Source organism: Dendropsophus ebraccatus, chromosome 1 (assembly GCF_027789765.1).
Source record: "Dendropsophus ebraccatus isolate aDenEbr1 chromosome 1, aDenEbr1.pat, whole genome shotgun sequence".
In the NCBI taxonomy this organism is placed as follows: domain Eukaryota; kingdom Metazoa; phylum Chordata; class Amphibia; order Anura; family Hylidae; genus Dendropsophus; species Dendropsophus ebraccatus.
Window position 1 is genome coordinate 335,254 of NC_091454.1, and position 20,486 is coordinate 355,739.

The 20,486-nt window shown below is 49.2% G+C and overlaps 1 protein-coding gene across 6 annotated transcripts in view; it reads right to left on the reverse strand.

Annotated features, from left to right (window-relative positions):
- EPS8 (EGFR pathway substrate 8, signaling adaptor) overlaps positions 1-20,486 on the reverse strand; it is a 55,276-nt gene that overhangs the window by 3,908 nt on the left and 30,882 nt on the right. For 5 of the 6 annotated variants that reach the window (XM_069963544.1, XM_069963550.1, XM_069963541.1 and 2 more), the window contains 3 exons: positions 15,273-15,375; positions 14,805-14,948; positions 803-1,013 (listed from right to left, as the gene is read on the reverse strand). In XM_069963544.1, coding sequence (XP_069819645.1) covers positions 803-1,013; positions 14,805-14,948; positions 15,273-15,375 — 458 coding nt within the window. The remainder of the gene's footprint in view (positions 1-802; positions 1,014-14,804; positions 14,949-15,272; positions 15,376-20,486) is intronic. The other variant, XM_069963555.1, reaches the window with a different exon arrangement.

The window sequence follows — 20,486 nt, forward strand, 5'->3', positions numbered from 1 at the left end:
TCTCATACAGTGCACCCCTATACCACTCCATACAGTGCACCCCTATACCATCTCATACAGTACACCCCCTATACCACTCCATACAGTACACCCCCTATACCACTCCATACAGTGCACCCCCTATACCACTCCATACAGTGCACCCCTATACCATCTCATACAGTGCACCCCTATACCACTCCATACAGTACACCCCCTATACCACTCCATACAGTACACCCCCTATACCACTCCATACAGTACACCCCCTATACCACTCCATACAGTACACCCCCTATACCACTCCATACAGTACACCCCCTATACCACTCCATACAGTACACCCCCTATACCACTCCATACAGTACACCCCCTATACCATCTCATACAGTACACCCCTATACCATCTCATACAGTGCACCCCTATACCACTCCATACAGTGCACCCCTATACCACTCCATACAGTGCACCCCTATACCACTCCATACAGTACACCCCTATACCACTCCATACAGTGCACCCCTATACCATCTCATACAGTACACCCCCTATACCACTCCATACAGTGCACCCCTATACCATCTCATACAGTGCACCCCTATACCATCTCATACAGTGCACCCCTATACCATCTCATACAGTGCACCCCTATACCATCTCATACAGTACACCCCTATACCACTCCATACAGTGCACCCCCTATACCACTCCATACAGTGCACCCCTATACCATCTCATACAGTGCACCCCTATACCATCTCATACAGTGCACCCCTATACCATCTCATACAGTACAGGGCTTTTTATAGTATGAGAACTTACGATCAAACGGCTTTGCCCCCTGGGGGTCCCGCACTCCGCTGCCCCCGCTGTCGCTGGATGTGCTGCTTTGTCGGCTTACGAGGTTTCCTGCTGGATAGGAGCGTGATGTGGGTATAGATATGGAGGGAGGCGCAGGCACAGGGGTTGGTGGGGGGCTGGGTGTGGGGACATGTGGCTCTAGCTGCCTTGCTATAAACTCTGATTGTTGTTTCTAGAAAGACATAAATATACCCTTATACATCATATATATATATATATATATATATATATCCAGCCATATTATACATCATATATAACATATTATACATCATATATATATATCCAGCCATATTATACATCATATATATATATCCAGCCATATTATACATCATATATATATATCCAGCCATATTATACATCATATATATATATCCAACCATATTATACATCATATATATATATATCCAACCATATTATACATCATATATATATATATATATCCAGCCATATTATACATCATATATATATATATCCAGCCATATTATACATCATATATATATATATCCAGCCATATTATACATCATATATATATATATCCAGCCATATTATACATCATATATATATATATATCCAGCCATATTATACATCATATATATATCCAGCCATATTATACATCATATATATATCCAGCCATATTATACATCATATATATATCCAACCATATTATACATCATATATATATCCAACCATATTATACATCATATATAACATATTATACATCATATATATATCCAGCCATATTATACATCATATATATATATATCCAGCCATATTATACATCATATATATATATCCAGCCATATTATACATCATATATATATATCCAACCATATTATACATCATATATAAATATTATACATCATATATAACATATTATACATCATATATATCCAGCCATATTATACATCATATATAACATATTATACATCATATATATCCAGCCATATTATACATCATATATATATATCCAGCCATATTATACATCATATATATATATCCAGCCATATTATACATCATATATATATATCCAGCCATATTATACATCATATATATATATATCCAGCCATATTATACATCATATATATATCCAGCCATATTATACATCCAGCCATATTATACATCATATATATATATATATATATATATCCAGCCATATTATACATCATATATATATATCCAGCCATATTATACATCATATATATATATCCAGCCATATTATACATCATATATATATATATCCAGCCATATTATACATCATATATATATATATCCAGCCATATTATACATCATATATATATCCAGCCATATTATACATCATATATATATATCCAACCATATTATACATCATATATATATATATCCAGCCATATTATACATCATATATATATATATATATATATATATATATATATCCAGCCATATTATACATCATATATATATATATATATATATATATATATATATATATATATATCCAGCCATATTATACATCATATATATATATATATCCAGCCATATTATACATCATATATATATATCCAGCCATATTATACATCATATATATATATATATCCAGCCATATTATACATCATATATATATCCAGCCATATTATACATCATATATATATCCAACCATATTATACATCATATATATATATATCCAGCCATATTATACATCATATATATATATATATCCAGCCATATTATACATCATATATATATATCCAGCCATATTATACATCATATATATATATCCAGCCATATTATACATCATATATATATATATATCCAGCCATATTATACATCATATATATATATATATCCAGCCATATTATACATCATATATATATATATATCCAGCCATATTATACATCATATATATATATATATATATATCCAGCCATATTATACATCATATATATATATATATATATATCCAGCCATATTATACATCATATATATATATATATCCAGCCATATTATACATCATATATATATCCAGCCATATTATACATCATATATATCCAGCCATATTATACATCATATATATATATATCCAGCCATATTATACATCATATATATATATATATCCAGCCATATTATACATCATATATATATATCCAGCCATATTATACATCATATATATCCAGCCATATTATACATCATATATATATCCAGCCATATTATACATCCAGCCATATTATACATCATATATATATATATATATATATCCAGCCATATTATACATCATATATATCCAGCCATATTATACATCATATATAACATATTATACATCATATATATCCAGCCATATTATACATCATATATATATCCAGACATATTATACATCATTTATATCCAGAATTAAACCTATACATATCCAGACATATTATACCATTATACCTATAAATATCCAGAATTATACCTATATATACACACAGACAGACATATTATACCATTATATATATCTAGATATATAACCCCCCCCCCCCCCTAAGGGATCAGGCTGTGTTTACACTCCTTTAATACTGACACTCACTTTATGTGGGACTGACCCATTATAGCAGTGTGACCACCACCACCCTCACATGACTACATGTCCTGCTCACACCACACACATTGGAAGGGCCTCCAGAAACCACTGTAGGATTTTCCTTTCTTTTCATCAGTGTCAACAGCACAAATACAAAACACAGTTCAGAACAAAAGTTATTTGTTAGAAGAGAAAGAAGGGGTGGAGAGTCCCGATATATGGTGGGAGCTGATCCTGGAACTAATGGGGAGGCACACTCCCACAATGTCTCCACAATAGTGTTGAACAAGCTCCAGACCACAACATCTACTGAGGTCATCACTTCTCCTGACCACAACATCTACAGAGGATATCACTTCTCCTGACCAGAACATCTACTGAGGACATCACTTCTCCTGACCAGAACATCTACTGAGGTCATCACTTCTCCAGACCACAACATCTACTGAGGTCATCACTTCTCCTGACCACAACATCTACAGAGGACATCACTTCTCCTGACCAGAAGATCTAAGGACATCATTGCTCCTGACCAGAACATCTACTGAGGACATCACTTCTCCTGACCAGAACATCTACTGAGGACATCACTTCTCCTGACCAGAACATCTACTGAGGACATCACTTCTCCTGACCAGAAGATCTAAGGACATCATTGCTCCTGACCAGAACATCTACTGAGGACATCACTTCTCCTGACCAGAACATCTACTGAGGACATCACTTCTCCTGACCAGAACATCTACTGAGGACATCACTTCTCCTGACCAGAACATCTACTGAGGACATCACTTCTCTTGACCAGAACATCTACTGAGGACATCACTTCTCCTGACCAGAACATCTACTGAGGACATCACTTCTCTTGACCAGAAGATCTAAGGACATCATTGCTCCTGACCAGAACATCTACTGAGGACATCACTTCTCCTGACCAGAACAACTAAGGACATCACTTCTCCTGACCAGAACATCTACTGAGGACATCACTTCTCCTGACCACAACATCTACTGAGGACATCACTTCTCCTGACCAGAACAACTAAGAACATCACTTCTCCAGAACACAGCATCTACAGAGGATATCACTGCTCCAGAACACAGCATCTACGGAGGACATCACTTCTCCTGACCAGAACATCTACTGAGGACATCACTTCTCCTGACCAGAACATCTACTGAGGACATCACTTCTCCTGACCACAACATCTACTGAGGACATCACTTCTCCTGACCAGAACATCTACAGAGGATATCACTTCTCCAGAACACAGCATCTACGGAGGATATCACTTCTCCTGACCACAACATCTACTGAGGACATCACTTCTCCTGACCACAACATCTACTGAGGACATCACTTCTCCTGACCACAACATCTACTGAGGACATCACTTCTCCTAACCACAACATCTACTGAGGACATCACTTCTCCTGACCAGAACATCTACTGAGGACATCACTTCTCCTGACCAGAACATTTACAGAGGACATCACTTCTCCAAGCCTGATTGTCTACGGAGGACATCACTTCTCCTGACCAGAACATATACACAGGGCTGTATTAATAGCTGCTGCTGCCCCGGCACTACACCTGCAGACCCATCTTCACTTACCAATTAGCATCATGGTTTTCTAGTTTCTTATCATATTGATATCTGATCAGTCTTGGGCCGCGTTCCCACATTTACTGTACGTCACCACATAACCAATAGGCATATAGCCAATAATCCTGGTAACAGCACGTGACTACTAGGGAAGAGATGGAGCCTGGTTTTGGCCACATGCATCTCTCTACATGGAGAAACATTGTCTGAATCCTGTTTTTCATGGTTTTTAATGGCTTAAACATAAACAAATTTCGACATTGAATCAATGATTAGAGGCATCTGCATATTGTCCGACCGACCCGCTACCACCATACTGTGACTGGATAACACCGCCATACCAGACCTGACCAATACCCCCATACTGTGACTGGATAACACCGCCATACCAGACCTGACCAATACCGCCATACTGTGACTGGATAACACTGTCATACCAGACCTGACCAATACCCCCATACTGTGACTGGATAACACCGCCATACCAGACCTGACCAATACCGCCATACTGTGACTGGATAACACCGCCATACCAGACCTGACCAATACCGCCATACTGTGACTGGATAACACCACTATACCAGACCTGACCAATACCACCATACTGTGACTGGATAACACCGCCATACCAGACCTGACCAATACCGCCATACTGTGACTGGATTACACCGCCATACCAGACCTGACCAATACCACCATACTGTGACTGGATAACACCGCCATACCAGACCCGATACCACCATACTGTGACTGGATAACACCGCTATAACCAGACCTGACCAATACCGCCATACTGTGGTGGTATTGGTCAGGTCTGGTATAGCGGTGTTATCCAGTCACAGTATGGCGGTATTGGTCAGGTCTGGTTATAGCGGTGTTATCCAGTCACAGTATGGTGGTATCGGGTCTGGTATGGCGGTGTTATCCAGTCACAGTATGGCGGTATTGGTCAGGTCTGGTGTGGCAGTGTTATCCAGTCACAGTATAACAGTATTGGTCAGGTCTGGTATGGCGGTGTTATCCAGTAACAGTATGGTGGTATTGGTCAGGTTTGGTGTGACGGTGTTATCCAGTCACAGTGTGGTGGTATCAGGTCTGGTATGGCGGTGTTATCCAGTCACAGTATGGCGGTATTGGTCAGGTCTGGTATGGCGGTGTTATCCAGTCACAGTATGGCGGTATTGGTCAGGTCTGGTATAGCAGTGTTATCCAGTCAGTTTGGTGGTATTGGTCAGGTCTGGTATAGCGGTGTTATCCAGTCAAACTGACTGGATAACACTGCTATACCAGACCTGACCAATACCGCCATACTGTGACTGGATAACACCGCCATACCAGACCTGACCAATACCGCCATACTGTGACTGGATAACACCGCCATACCAGACCTGATACCACCACACTGTGACTGGATAACACCGCCACACCAGACCCGACCAACACCACCATACTGTGACTGGATAACACTGTAATACCAGACCTGACCAATACCGCCATACTGTGACTGGATAACACTGCCATACCAGACCTGACCAATACTGCCATACTGTGACTGGATAACACCGCCACACCAGACCTGACCAATACCGCAACACCAGACCTGACCAATACCGCCATACTGTGACTGGATAACACCGCCACACCAGACCTGACCAATACCAACCATCACAGGAATAATACCAACCATTATGGGAATAAGGACAACCATCATTTGAATTCTTCAATATCCACCAGCAATCAAATCAACTGATATAAAAAAGTTATATAGATTTGTAATTTACTTCTATTAAAAAATCTCCAGTCTTCCTATACTTATGAGCTGCTGTATGTCATGCAGAAAATGTTGTTTTATTTTCAGTCTGACACAGTGCTCTCTGCTGACATCTCTGGCCGAGACTGGAACTGTCCAGAGCAGGAGAGGTTTTCTATGGGGATTCATAGAAAACCGAGACACGGGTTCCTGTCTGAGCCAGAGGTGGCAGCAGAGAGCACTGTGTCAGACTGAAAATAAAACATTTCCTGCATGACGTACAGCAGCTCATAAGTACTGGAAGACTTGAGATTTTTTTATAGAAGTAAATTACAAATCTGTATAACTTTCTGGCACCAGTTGATTTGAAAGAAAATTTTTTCACTGGACAATCCCTTTAAATATAAGATATAGGTTTCTGTCTAACTGATCAGCCAGCTTAGGTGGGATCCTTTATTCCCGCCTTAATCTCTGCCTTCCTGTCAATCATTGTCTTATATGTCCATTGATTAGAACGTGGCCCTCGCTTATGGTCCTTTCACACATACAGATTAATCGTTTAGGCACTCGGTTAGAGAACGGACAACTAACATTGATTTTTTGGTCAGCTGAAAAGATGCAACAAATGTTTGCGCCATAATCGTCCCGTGTAAAAGGCCGTAGAGATTTGTCAGCCGGTGCTGGATGTGAGAGACAGGAGACTGTTATAATAGGTGGAGAGACAGACACACGAGACTGCTGTTACCTCCGAGAGTTCTCCCAGTAATTGCTGCCAGTAAGGAGAGAGAATACGCAGTTATACACAGTACAATGAGAGTCACACAGCACCCGGGGGGGGGGGGGGGGGGGAAGCAAACATCTAGAGCCGGACGTTACCTCTACAGGGAGACTGATCCATCCTCCTCCAGACCCCCAAAGGAACAAGGATGGGGGGAGACTGATCCATCCTCCTCCAGACCCCCAAAGGAACAAGGATGGGGGAGACTGATCCATCCTCCTCCAGACCCCCAAAGGAACAAGGATGGGGGGAGACTGATCCATCCTCCTCCAGACCCCCAAAGGAACAAGGATGGGGGAGACTGATCCATCCTCCTCCAGACCCCCAAAGGAACAAGGATGGGGGGAGACTGATCCATCCTCCTCCAGACCCCCAAAGGAACAAGGATGGGGGGAGACTGATCCATCCTCCTCCAGACCCCCAAAGGAACAAGGATGGGGGGGGGGGGGGGGGGGAGACTGATCCATCCTCCTCCAGACCCCCAAAGAAACAAGGATGGGGGGGGGAGACTGATCCATCCTCCTCCAGACCCCCAAAGGAACAAGGATGGGGGAGACTGATCCATCCTCCTCCAGACCCCCAAAGGAACAAGGATGGGGGGGGGGGGGGGGGAAGACTGATCCATCCTCCTCCAGACCCCCAAAGGAACAAGGATGGGGGGGGGGGGGAAGACTGATCCATCCTCCTCCAGACCCCCAAAGGAACAAGGATGGGGGAGACTGATCCATCCTCCTCCAGACCCCCAAAGGAACAAGGATGGGGGGAGACTGATCCATCCTCCTCCAGACCCCCAAAGGAACAAGGATGGGGGAGACTGATCCATCCTCCTCCAGACCCCCAAAGGAACAAGGATGGGGGGGGGGGGAGACTGATCCATCCTCCTCCAGACCCCCAAAGGAACAAGGATGGGGGGGGGGGGGAGACTGATCTATCCTCCTCCAGACCCCCAAAGGAACAAGGATGGGGGGGGGGGGGGAGACTGATCCATCCTCCTCCAGACCCCCAAAGGAACAAGGATGGGGGGGGGGGGGGGGGGAGACTGATCCATCCTCCTCCAGACCCCCAAAGGAACAAGGATGGGGGGGGGGGGAGACTGATCCATCCTCCTCCAGACCCCCAAAGGAACAAGGATGGGGGGGGGGGGGGGGGGGGGGGGGGGAGACTGATCCATCCTCCTCCAGACCCCCAAAGGAACAAGGATGGGGGAGACTGATCCATCCTCCTCCAGACCCCCAAAGGAACAAGGATGGGGGGAGACTGATCCATCCTCCTCCAGACCCCCAAAGGAACAAGGATGGGAGAGACTGATCCATCCTCCTCCAGACCCCCAAAGGAACAAGGATGGGGGGGGGGGGGGGGGAGACTGATCCATCCTCCTCCAGACCCCCAAAGGAACAAGGATGGGGGGGGAGACTGATCCATCCTCCTCCAGACCCCCAAAGGAACAAGGATGGGGGGGGGAGACTGATCCATCCTCCTCCAGACCCCCAAAGGAACAAGGATGGGGGGGGGAGACTGATCCATCCTCCTCCAGACCCCCAAAGGAACAAGGATGGGGGGGGGGGGGGGGGGGGAGACTGATCCATCCTCCTCCAGACCCCCAAAGGAACAAGGATGGGGGAGACTGATCCCCATCCTTGTTCCTTTGGGGGTCTGGAGGAGGATGGATCAGTCTCCCCCATCCTTGTTCCTTTGGGGGTCTGGAGGAGGATGGATCAGTCTCCCCCATCCTTGTTCCTTTGGGGGTCTGGAGGAGGATGGATCAGTCTCCCCCCATCCTTGTTCCTTTGGGGGTCTGGAGGAGGATGGGTCAGTCTCCCCCCATCCTTGGTCCTTTGGGGGTCTGGAGGAGGATGGGAGACTTCCTCCAGACCCCCAAAGGAACAAGGATGGGGGAGACTGATCCATCCTCCTCCAGACCCCCAAAGGAACAAGGATGGGGGGAGACGCTCTGCTCCAGACCCCCAAAGGAACAAGGATGGGGGAGACTGATCCATCCTCCTCCAGACCCCCAAAGGAACAAGGATGGGGGAGACTGATCTATCCTCCTCCAGACCCCCAAAGGAACAAGGATGGGGGAGACTGATCTATCCTCCTCCAGACCCCCAAAGGAACAAGGATGGGGGGGGGGGGGGGGAGACTGATCCATCCTCCTCCAGACCCCCAAAGGAACAAGGATGGGGGAGACTGATCTATCCTCCTCCAGACCCCCAAAGGAACAAGGATGGGGGGGGGGGGGGGAAGACTGATCCATCCTCCTCCAGACCCCCAAAGGAACAAGGATGGGGGGGGGGGGGGGGGAGACTGATCCATCCTCCTCCAGACCCCCAAAGGAACAAGGATGGGGGAGACTGATCTATCCTCCTCCAGACCCCCAAAGGAACAAGGATGGGGGGGGGGGAGAGACTGATCCATCCTCCTCCAGACCCCCAAAGGAACAAGGATGGGGGAGACTGATCTATCCTCCTCCAGACCCCCAAAGGAACAAGGATGGAGGAGACGCTCTGCTCCAGACTCTCACACTGAGGAGGGGGATGACGGACATCCTGCACCATTCTTATAGTGTCTATGATGTCATGGCTGTATCTCTGTGGGCTCAGTATACAATCACTGGGGGAGGCTATCCTCTCCTGTTACCTGATGCTGAAGGATGGGCCTCTTATACTGATACTATTGTTGTATCTCTGTGGGCTCAGTATACAATCACTATAAGAGGCTATCCTCTCCTGTTACCTGATGCTGAAGGATGGGCCTCTTATACGGATACTATGGCTGTATCTCTGTGGGCTCAGTATACAATCACTATAAGAGGCTATCCTCTCCTGTTACCTGATGCTGAAGGATGGGCCTCTTATACGGATACTATGGCTGTATCTCTGTGGGCTCAGTATACAATCACTGGGGGAGGCTATCCTCTCCTGTTACCTGATGCTGAAGGATGGGCCTCTTATACTGATACTATTGTTGTATCTCTGTGGGCTCAGTATACAATCACTATAAGAGGCTATCCTCTCCTGTTACCTGATGCTGAAGGATGGGCCTCTTATACGGATACTATGGCTGTATCTCTGTGGGCTCAGTATACAATCACTATAAGAGGCTATCCTCTCCTGTTACCTGATGCTGAAGGATGGGCCTCTTATACGGATACTATGGCTGTATCTCTGTGGGCTCAGTATACAATCACTATAAGAGGCTATCCTCTCCTGTTACCTGATGCTGAAGGATGGGCCTCTTATACTGATACTATGGCTGTATCTCTGTGGGCTCAGTATACAATCACTATAAGAGGCTATCCTCTCCTGTTACCTGATGCTGAAGGATGGGCCTCTTATACTGATACTATTGTTGTATCTCTGTGGGCTCAGTATACAATCACTATAAGAGGCTATCCTCTCCTGTTACCTGATGCTGAAGGATGGGCCTCTTATACTGATACTATGGCTGTATCTCTGTGGGCTCAGTATACAATCACTATAAGAGGCTATCCTCTCCTGTTACCTGATGCTGAAGGATGGGCCTCTTATACTGATACTATGGCTGTATCTCTGTGGGCTCAGTATACAATCACTATAAGAGGCTATCCTCTCCTGTTACCTGATGCTGAAGGATGGGCCTCTTATACTGATACTATGGCTGTATCTCTGTGGGCTCAGTATACAATCACTATAAGAGGCTATCCTCTCCTGTTACCTGATGCTGAAGGATGGGCCTCTTATACTGATACTATGGCTGTATCTCTGTGGGCTCAGTATACAATCACTGGGGGAGGCTATCCTCTCCTGTTACCTGATGCTGAAGGATGGGCCTCTTATACTGATACTATGGCTGTATCTCTGTGGGCTCAGAATACAATCACTGGGGGAGGCTATCCTCTCCTGTTACCTGATGCTGAAGGATGGGCCTCTTATACGGATACTATGGCTGTATCTCTGTGGGCTCAGTATACAATCACTGGGGGAGGCTATCCTCTCCTGTTACCTGATGCTGAAGGATGGGCCTCTTATACTGATACTATGGCTGTATCTCTGTGGGCTCAGTATACAATCACTGGGGGAGGCTATCCTCTCCTGTTACCTGATGCTGAAGGATGGGCCTCTTATACTGATACTATGGCTGTATCTCTGTGGGCTCAGTATACAATCACTATAAGAGGCTATCCTCTCCTGTTACCTGATGCTGAAGGATGGGCTTCTTATATCAATGTCTCAATATAGATTTTGTGGGGTTTAGTTCTGCTTGCTTTCCATGAGTCTTGCCTGAAGCGAGGAGTTTGTCAGTCTACTTCCAGTAGCACAAAGAATGGGACCAACCAGGAGGGGGCCCCCATCTCTGTGGTGTGACCCCTCCTTTGTGTTAGCCTCACACTCCCTTTCCTGAGGGGAGGTCTGCGGTGGTCTGTGGAATAATGACTATTTATGACAGCTAAAAGGGATCACGCCAACAAAGCAGAAGAAAATCCTATTCACTAAGGAGCATGCACAGTAGGGGCCCGGGGCCCAGCAATCCACACGTATACACCAGCCCTACCTTGAAGATCTCAAATTCCTTCTTTGGCATCAAAAGCTATGACCAGGATAAGTCAAAGGTCAGCAGAGGTAAAATACACAGTAAAGATTGCAGTGTCACTCCGGGGTGAGACCCAAGAGAAGCAGCAGACACATGATCATCACAGCACGGACAGGAAAGTCACACAACGTCCGGGGGGATCGGCGTCCTATGTCTATCCTCATACCGGAGCTGCCCAGGAGCGCAGTAATATACTATACACCCCCCCCCCCCGCCCAGGAGCGCAGTAATATACTACACACACCCCCCCCCCCCGCCCAGGAGCGCAGTAATATACTATACACCCCCCCCCGCCCAGGAGCGCAGTAATATACTATACACACCCCCCCCCCCCTGGCCAGGAGCGCAGTAATATACTACACCCCCCCCCCGCCCAGGAGCGCAGTAATATACTATACACACCCCCCCCCCTGGCCAGGAGCGCAGTAATATACTATACACCCCCCCCCCCCCCCGCCCAGGAGCGCAGTAATATACTACACCCCCCCCCCCGCCCAGGAGCGCAGTAATATACTATACACCCCCCCCCCCTGGCCAGGAGCGCAGTAATATACTATACACACCCCCCCCCCTGGCCAGGAGCGCAGTAATATACCATACACCCCCCCCCCGCCCCGGAGCGCAGTAATATACTATACACACCCCCCCCCCCTGGCCAGGAGCGCAGTAATATACTACCCCCCCCCCCACCCAGGAGTGCAGTAATATACTATACACCCCCCCCCCCGCCCAGGAGCGCAGTAATATACTATACACCCCCCCCCCCCGCCCAGGAGCGCAGTAATATACTATACACCCCCCCCTCCGCCCAGGAGCGCAGTAATATACTATACACCCCCCCCGGCCAGGAGCGCAGTAATATACTATAACACCCTGCCCCCCCCCCGCCCAGGAGCGCAGTAATATACTATACACCCCCCCCCCGCCGCCCAGGAGCGCAGTAATATACTATACACACCCCCCCCCCCCCCCCGCCCAGGAGCGCAGTAATATACTATACACCCCCCCCGGCCAGGAGCGCAGTAATATACTATACACCCCCCCCCCCCCCGCCCAGGAGCGCAGTAATATACTATACACCCCCCCCCCCGCCCAGGAGCGCAGTAATATACTATACACCCCCCCCCCGCCCAGGAGCGCAGTAATATACTATACACCCCCCCCCCCGCCCAGGAGCGCAGTAATATACTATACACCCCCCCACCCCGCCCAGTAGCGCAGTAATATACTATATACCCCCCCCCCCCACCCAGGAGCGCAGTAATATACTATATACCCCCCCCCCCCACCCAGGAGCGCAGTAATATACTATACACCCCCCTGGCCAGGAGCGCAGTAATATACTATACACCCCCCCCCACCCCCGGGCAGGTGTGCAGTAATATACTATACACCCCCCCCCCGGCCAGGAGTGCAGTAATATACTATACACCCCCCCCCCGGGCAGGTGTGCAGTAATATACTATACACCCCCCCCCCGGCCAGGAGTGCAGTAATATACTATACACCACCCCCCCCCGCCCAGGAGCGCAGTAATATACTATACACCCCCCCCCACCCGCCCAGTAGCGCAGTAATATACTATACACCCCCCTGGCCAGGAGCGCAGTAATATACTATACTACCCCCCCCCCCCCCGGGCAGGTGTGCAGTAATATACTATACACCCCCCCCCCCGGCCAGGAGTGCAGTAATATACTATACACCCCCCCCCCCCCCGGCCACGAGCGCGCAGTAATATACTATACACCCCCCCCACCCAGAAGCGCAGTAATATACTATACACCCCCCCCCCCCCCCCGCCCAGGTTTGCAGTAATATACTATACACCCCCACCCCCCCCAGCCAGGAGTGCAGTAATATACTATACACCCCCCCCCCCCGGCCAGGAGTGCAGTCATATACTATACACCCCCCACCCACCCCCCACCCCCCGGCCAGGAGTGCAGTAACATACTATACACCCCCCCCCCCCCCGCCCAGGAGCGCAGTAATATACTATACCCCCCCCCCGCCCAGGGGCGCAGTAATATACTATACCCCCCCCGCCCAGGGGCGCAGTAATATACTATACCCCCCCCCCCCGGCCAGGAGCGCAGTAATATACTATACACCCCCCCCCCCGCCCAGGAGTGCAGTAATATACTATACACCCCCCCCCGCCCAGGAGCGCAGTAATATACTATACACCCCCCCCCCGCCCAGGAGCGCAGTAATATACTATACACACCCCCCCCCCTGGCCAGGAGCGCAGTAATATACTATACACACCCCCCCCCCCGGCCAGGAGTGCAGTCATATACTATACACACCCCCCCCCCCCGCCCAGGAGCGCAGTAATATACTATACACCCCCCCCCCCCCCCCCCCCCGGCCAGGAGTGCAGTAATATACTATACACCCACCCCCCCCGGCCAGGAGTGCAGTAATATACTATACACCCCCCCCCCCCCCCGGCCAGGAGTGCAGAAATATACTATACCCCCCCCCCCCCCGCCCAGGAGCGCAGTAATATACTATACACACACCCCCCCCCCCGCCCCGGAGCGCAGTAATATACTATACACCCCCCCCCCCCCGCCCAGGAGCGCAGTAATATACTATACACCCCCCCCCCGCCCAGGAGCGCAGTAATATACTATACACCCCCCCCCCCCGCCCAGGAGCTCATTTAAGTAAAAATTTTCGGAAATACAGCAAGTACAGCAATGCCCCGATGCACGCACCTGAATGGTCTGGCTATATAGCGGCTCTGATCGCCCCTGTGATGGCTCCTCAGGTTTCATTACACTCAGGATATTGTTTGGCACAAATCCAGACGAGCCGCTGGAATTTCTGACCTTCCACCATTGTTTTCTATCGTCAATGACCTGAAAGTAGAGAGAGACAGCTGGAAAGAGAGCAGGGAATCCATTCTATGGAGGGATATAAGGCCTGTCTGCTGACTGACAGTCTCCTCTATGTGACGGTATTACAGGCTCCTCTGCCATGTAACTCCATGACCACTCTTGGGTGCAGTTCACACACAGCATTAAGGTCGGTATTTTTACCAAAACCAGGAGCAAAAGCAACAGACAGAAAATAAAATGGAAAGATTTCCACCTTTTACTGACCAAATACAGCAAGTGCCCTGTGTACAGGGGAGAAGGAAGGCCCCTGCCCCCCATGGTCACTCCTTCTGTAGGGATCCTTACCTCCATGACGTCGTCTTTCAGAACCGAGAGCTCATTCGCATTCCTGGCCACAAAGTCGTACTTGCAGATGGCGAACTTCCCGGGGCTCGCTGCCTCCTGGTCTCTGTGATGGAAGAGAGAATTACAGATTATTACAGGATCCCAGATCAGCCGAGGTAAGTACCCAATGTCCAAAGCCCCCACAATCTCCCCCTCCATGCCTTCTGCACAAGCACCCCTCAGGATTTGCTATCTGGGGTGGATTGTTTGCTGTGGGCTTAGCTGCCCCTATGGATGGACCTGCAGACATCACCACTGCTGTGTGAGCACCATGTCATCATCGATAAAAGCCGAGCGCACTGTGGGGACTTCAGTAAGGGTCTCCGCCATGTAATTGCCATTGTGCAATATACTGGGATTACCATCATGGTCTCTTCCGTACATCTTCTGACTGAGACATGAGCCAGTACCTTGAGGGCTGCATCTCTGGCGCTGGATCAGAACGATTAGACAACCTCATCACCCGGTCTACCACCTACACTTCATCAGTCCTTGGCCAGTACCGGGAGCATGGTGTCCCTAACACAGACCGGGTGATGAGGTTGTCCATCCATTCTGATCCTGTGTTAGGGACACCATCCTCCCGGTACTGGCCAAGGACTGATGAAGTGTAGATGGTAGACCGGGTGATGAGGTTGTCCATCCATTCTGATCCTACCATCTACACTTCATCAGACCATGGCCAGTACTGGGAGGATGGTGACCCTAACACAGGATCAGAACGATTAGACAACCTCATTACCCGGTCTACCATCTACACTTCATCAGTCCATGGCCAGTACCGGGAGGATGGTGTCCCTAACACAGGATCAGAAGGGATGGACAACCTCATTACGAAGTCTTTTGTCTGCACTTCACCAGTCCATGGCCAGTACCGGGAGGATGGTGTCCCTAACACAGGATCAGAATGGATGGACAACCTCATTACCCGGTCTACCATCTACACTTCATCAGTCCATGGCCAGTACCGGGAGGATGGTGTCCCTAACACAGGATCAGAATGGATGGACAACCTCATTACGAAGTCTGGCCAGTAGCGCCGGATCTGGGATGAGATTGGAGGAATTTAAGCAATCAGGGTGGACACGGCTCTGGGGTCCACCAACTTATCTTAGTCTGGGGGGGACGCTATGTCTCTATATGCCAGTACCGGGAGGATGGTGTCCCTAACACAGACCGGGTGATGAGGTTGTCCATCCATTCTGATCCTGTGTTAGGGACACCATCCTCCCGGTACTGGCCAAGGACTGATGAAGTGTAGATGGTAGACCGGGTGATGAGGTTGTCCATCCATTCTGATCCTGTGTTAGGGACACCATCCTCCCAGTACTGGCCAAGGACTGATGAAGTGTAGATGGTAGACCGGGTGATGAGGTTGTCCATCCATTCTGATCCTACCATCTACACTTCATCAGACCATGGCCAGTACTGGGAGGATGGTGTCCCTAACACAGGATCAGAATGGATGGTCAACCTCATTACGAAGTCTTTTGTCTGCACTTCACCAGTCCATGGCCAGTACTGGGAGGATGGTGACCCTAACACAGGATCAGAATGGTTAGACAACCTCATCACCCGGTCTACCATCTACACTTCATCAGTCCTTGGCCAGTACCGGGAGGATGGTGTCCCTAACACAGGATCAGAATGGATGGACAACCTCATTACCCGGTCTACCATCTACACTTCATCAGTCCATGGCCAGTACCGGGAGGATGGTGACCCTAACACAGGATCAGAATGGATGGACAACCTCATTACGAAGTCTGGCCAGTAGCGCCGGATCTGGGATGAGATTGGAGGAATTGAAGCAATCAGGGTGGACACGGCTCTGGGGTCCACCAACTTATCTTAGTCTGGGGGGGACGCTATGTCTCTATATGCCAGTACCGGGAGGATGGCGTCTATAACACAGGATGAGAATAGTGACACAATCTCCTCACGAGGTCCACCATCTTTACTTCACCACTCTATAGTCAGTACCAGGAGGATGGCGTCTCTAACACAGCATGAAGGGGATGAGATGGTTGTGTCTCTGACAGTCTCTACCAACGGAGCGGACCCTCTGCTCCATGACTTCTCTGGTCTCTTCACATTGGATAAGGTTAGGTCCTGTCCTAGGGACGGATATGGCGGCAGCAGGGCGTTCCCCACCAGGAAGCCTTCAGCCAGGATCGGCCCACTCCCTCATCCAATAGGTCATAGAATGACAGTCCTCCCAGAATGCACGAGAGGGGCCACAGGTTACCAGTGCATATCCGACCTTAGCACAATGACATACATATAATATACATGCACACAAAATATACACAGGCATATATACAATCACACAAAAGATATACAAAAGACGGCGATGATGACGGATGCCATGTCTGTATATGTCTGGGGGGGGGGATGCCATGTCTGTATATGTCTGGGGGGGGGGGGAATGCCATGTCTGTATATGTCTGGGGGGGGGGGGGGGATGCCATGTCTGTATATGTTTGGGGGGGGATGCCATGTCTGTATATGTCTGGGGGGGGGGGGGAATGCCATGTCTGTATATGTCTGGGGGGGGGGGGGGGATGCCATGTCTGTATATGTCTGGGGGGGGGGGATGCCATGTCTGTATATGTCTGGGGGGGGGGATGCCATGTCTGTATATGTCTGGGGGGGGGGGGGGGATGCCATGTCTGTATATGTCTGGGGGGGGGGGGATGCCATGTCTGTATATGTCTGGGGGGGGGGGGGATGCCATGTCTGTATATGTCTGGGGGGGGGGGGATGCCATGTCTGTATATGTCTGGGGGGGGGGGGATGCCATGTCTGTATATGTCTGGGGGGGGGGGGATGCCATGTCTGTATATGTTTGGGGGGGGAATGCCATGTCTGTATATGTCTGGGGGGGGGGGGATGCCATGTCTGTATATGTCTGGGGGGGGGGGGATGCCATGTCTGTATATGTTTGGGGGGGGATGCCATGTCTGTATATGTCTGGGGGGGGGGGATGCCATGTCTGTATATGTCTGGGGGGGGGGATGCCATGTCTGTATATGTCTGGGGGGGGATGCCATGTCTGTATATGTCTGGGGGGGGGGGGATGCCATGTCTGTATATGTCTGGGGGGGGGATGCCATGTCTGTATATGTCTGGGGGGGGGGGGGGGGATGCCATGTCTGTATATGTCTGGGGGGGGGGGGATGCCATGTCTGTATATGTCTGGGGGGGGGGGGGATGCCATGTCTGTATATGTCTGGGGGGGGGGGGGGATGCCATGTCTGTATATGTCTGGGGGGGGGATGCCATGTCTGTATATGTCTGGGGGGGGGGGGGGGATGCCATGTCTGTATATGTCTGGGGGGGGGATGCCATGTCTGTATATGTCTGGGGGGGGGGGGGGATGCCATGTCTGTATATGTCTGGGGGGGGGATGCCATGTCTGTATATGTCTGGGGGGGGGGATGCCATGTCTGTATATGTCTGGGGGGGGGGGGGATGCCATGTCTGTATATGTCTGGGGGGGGGGGGATGCCATGTCTGTATATGTCTGGGGGGGGGGGGGGGGAGATGCCATGTCTGTATATGTCTGGGGGGGGGGGGGGGGATGCCATGTCTGTATATGTCTGGGGGGGGGGGGGGGGGATGCCATGTGTGTATATGTGTGGGGGGGGGGGGGGGATGCCATGTCTGTATATGTCTGGGGGGGGGGGATGCCATGTCTGTATATGTCTGGGGGGGGGGATGCCATGTCTGTATATGTCTGGGGGGGGGGGGGGGATGCCATGTCTGTATATGTCTGGGGGGGGGGGGGGATGCCATGTCTGTATATCTGTGAGAACATGAAGCCATCTGTGGTGTCACAAAGAATCCATAGAACACAATGGTGAGAAGTTGTGTTTATTACTCTGGATGGCGGTAGAATATAGAATATAGAATATATACATTTCCATTGATTCTCATTACTGGTTTATAAATGGCCGATCTAGAAGGAATCAGGGTCTCCTGTTCCCATACAGAACATGTGACATGGCGCCATATCATGTGATGTATGAGAGGGAGAGCGGCCGATCAGCGATCATGTGATTGTGCTCGGATCTAGAATCATTGTGTGATTGGCAGATTATTATATACAGCATGGGGGGAGATTACAGGGGACACAAGGACGGTCAGGACTCGGGGTCTTCAGGGGACTGGCGACTAATGCACACAGCCCGGGAGCCGGGACATCGGGTCAGGCCTTATAAAAATATAGATTCCTGCGACAAGAACAAAAGTGATGGAGTCAGTGCTGGACGAGGACCGACAGGTAGCGTCACACAGCCCGAAGCATCATCTCCATATAGACTACAGAAAGGAGCGTCACACAGCCCGAAGCATCATCTCCATAAAGACTACAGGAAGGAGCGTCACACAGCCCGAAGCATCATCTCCATACAGACTACAGGAAGGAGCGTCACACAGCCCGAAGCATCATCTCCATACAGACTACAGGAAGGAGCGTCACACAGCCCGAAGCATCATCTCCATACAGACTACAGGAAGGAGCGTCACACAGCCCGAAGCATCATCTCCATACAGACTACAGGAAGGAGCGTCACACAGCCCGAAGCATCATCTCCATACAGACTACAGGAAGGAGCGTCACACAGCCCGAAGCATCATCTCCATATAGACTACAGGAAGGAGCGTCACACAGCCCGAAGCATCATCTCCATACAGACTACAGGAAGGAGCATCACACAGCCCGAAGCATCATCTCCATATAGACTACAGGAAGGAGCGTCACACAGCCCGAAGCATCATCTCCATACAGGCTACAGGAAGGAGCGTCACACAGCCCGAAGCATCATCTCCATATAGACTACAGGAAGGAGCGTCACACAGCCCGAAGCATCATCTCCATACAGGCTACAGGAAGGAGCGTCACACAGCCCGAAGCATCATCTCCATACAGACTACAGGAAGGAGCGTCACACAGCCCGAAGCATCATCTACATGTCTCAGCATCCAACTTCCTGTGCTAGAAGGAATACAACTATAATACAGCTATAAACTAAACAAATATATAAACACTACATACAGTCACTGCATCAGGGACCCCCGCCCCTCAGATCCTCATCCTTTATCCCCAGGACAGGTGTGACTGCTGGGACCCCCGCCCCTCAGGTCCTCATCCCCTATCCCCAGAACAGGTGT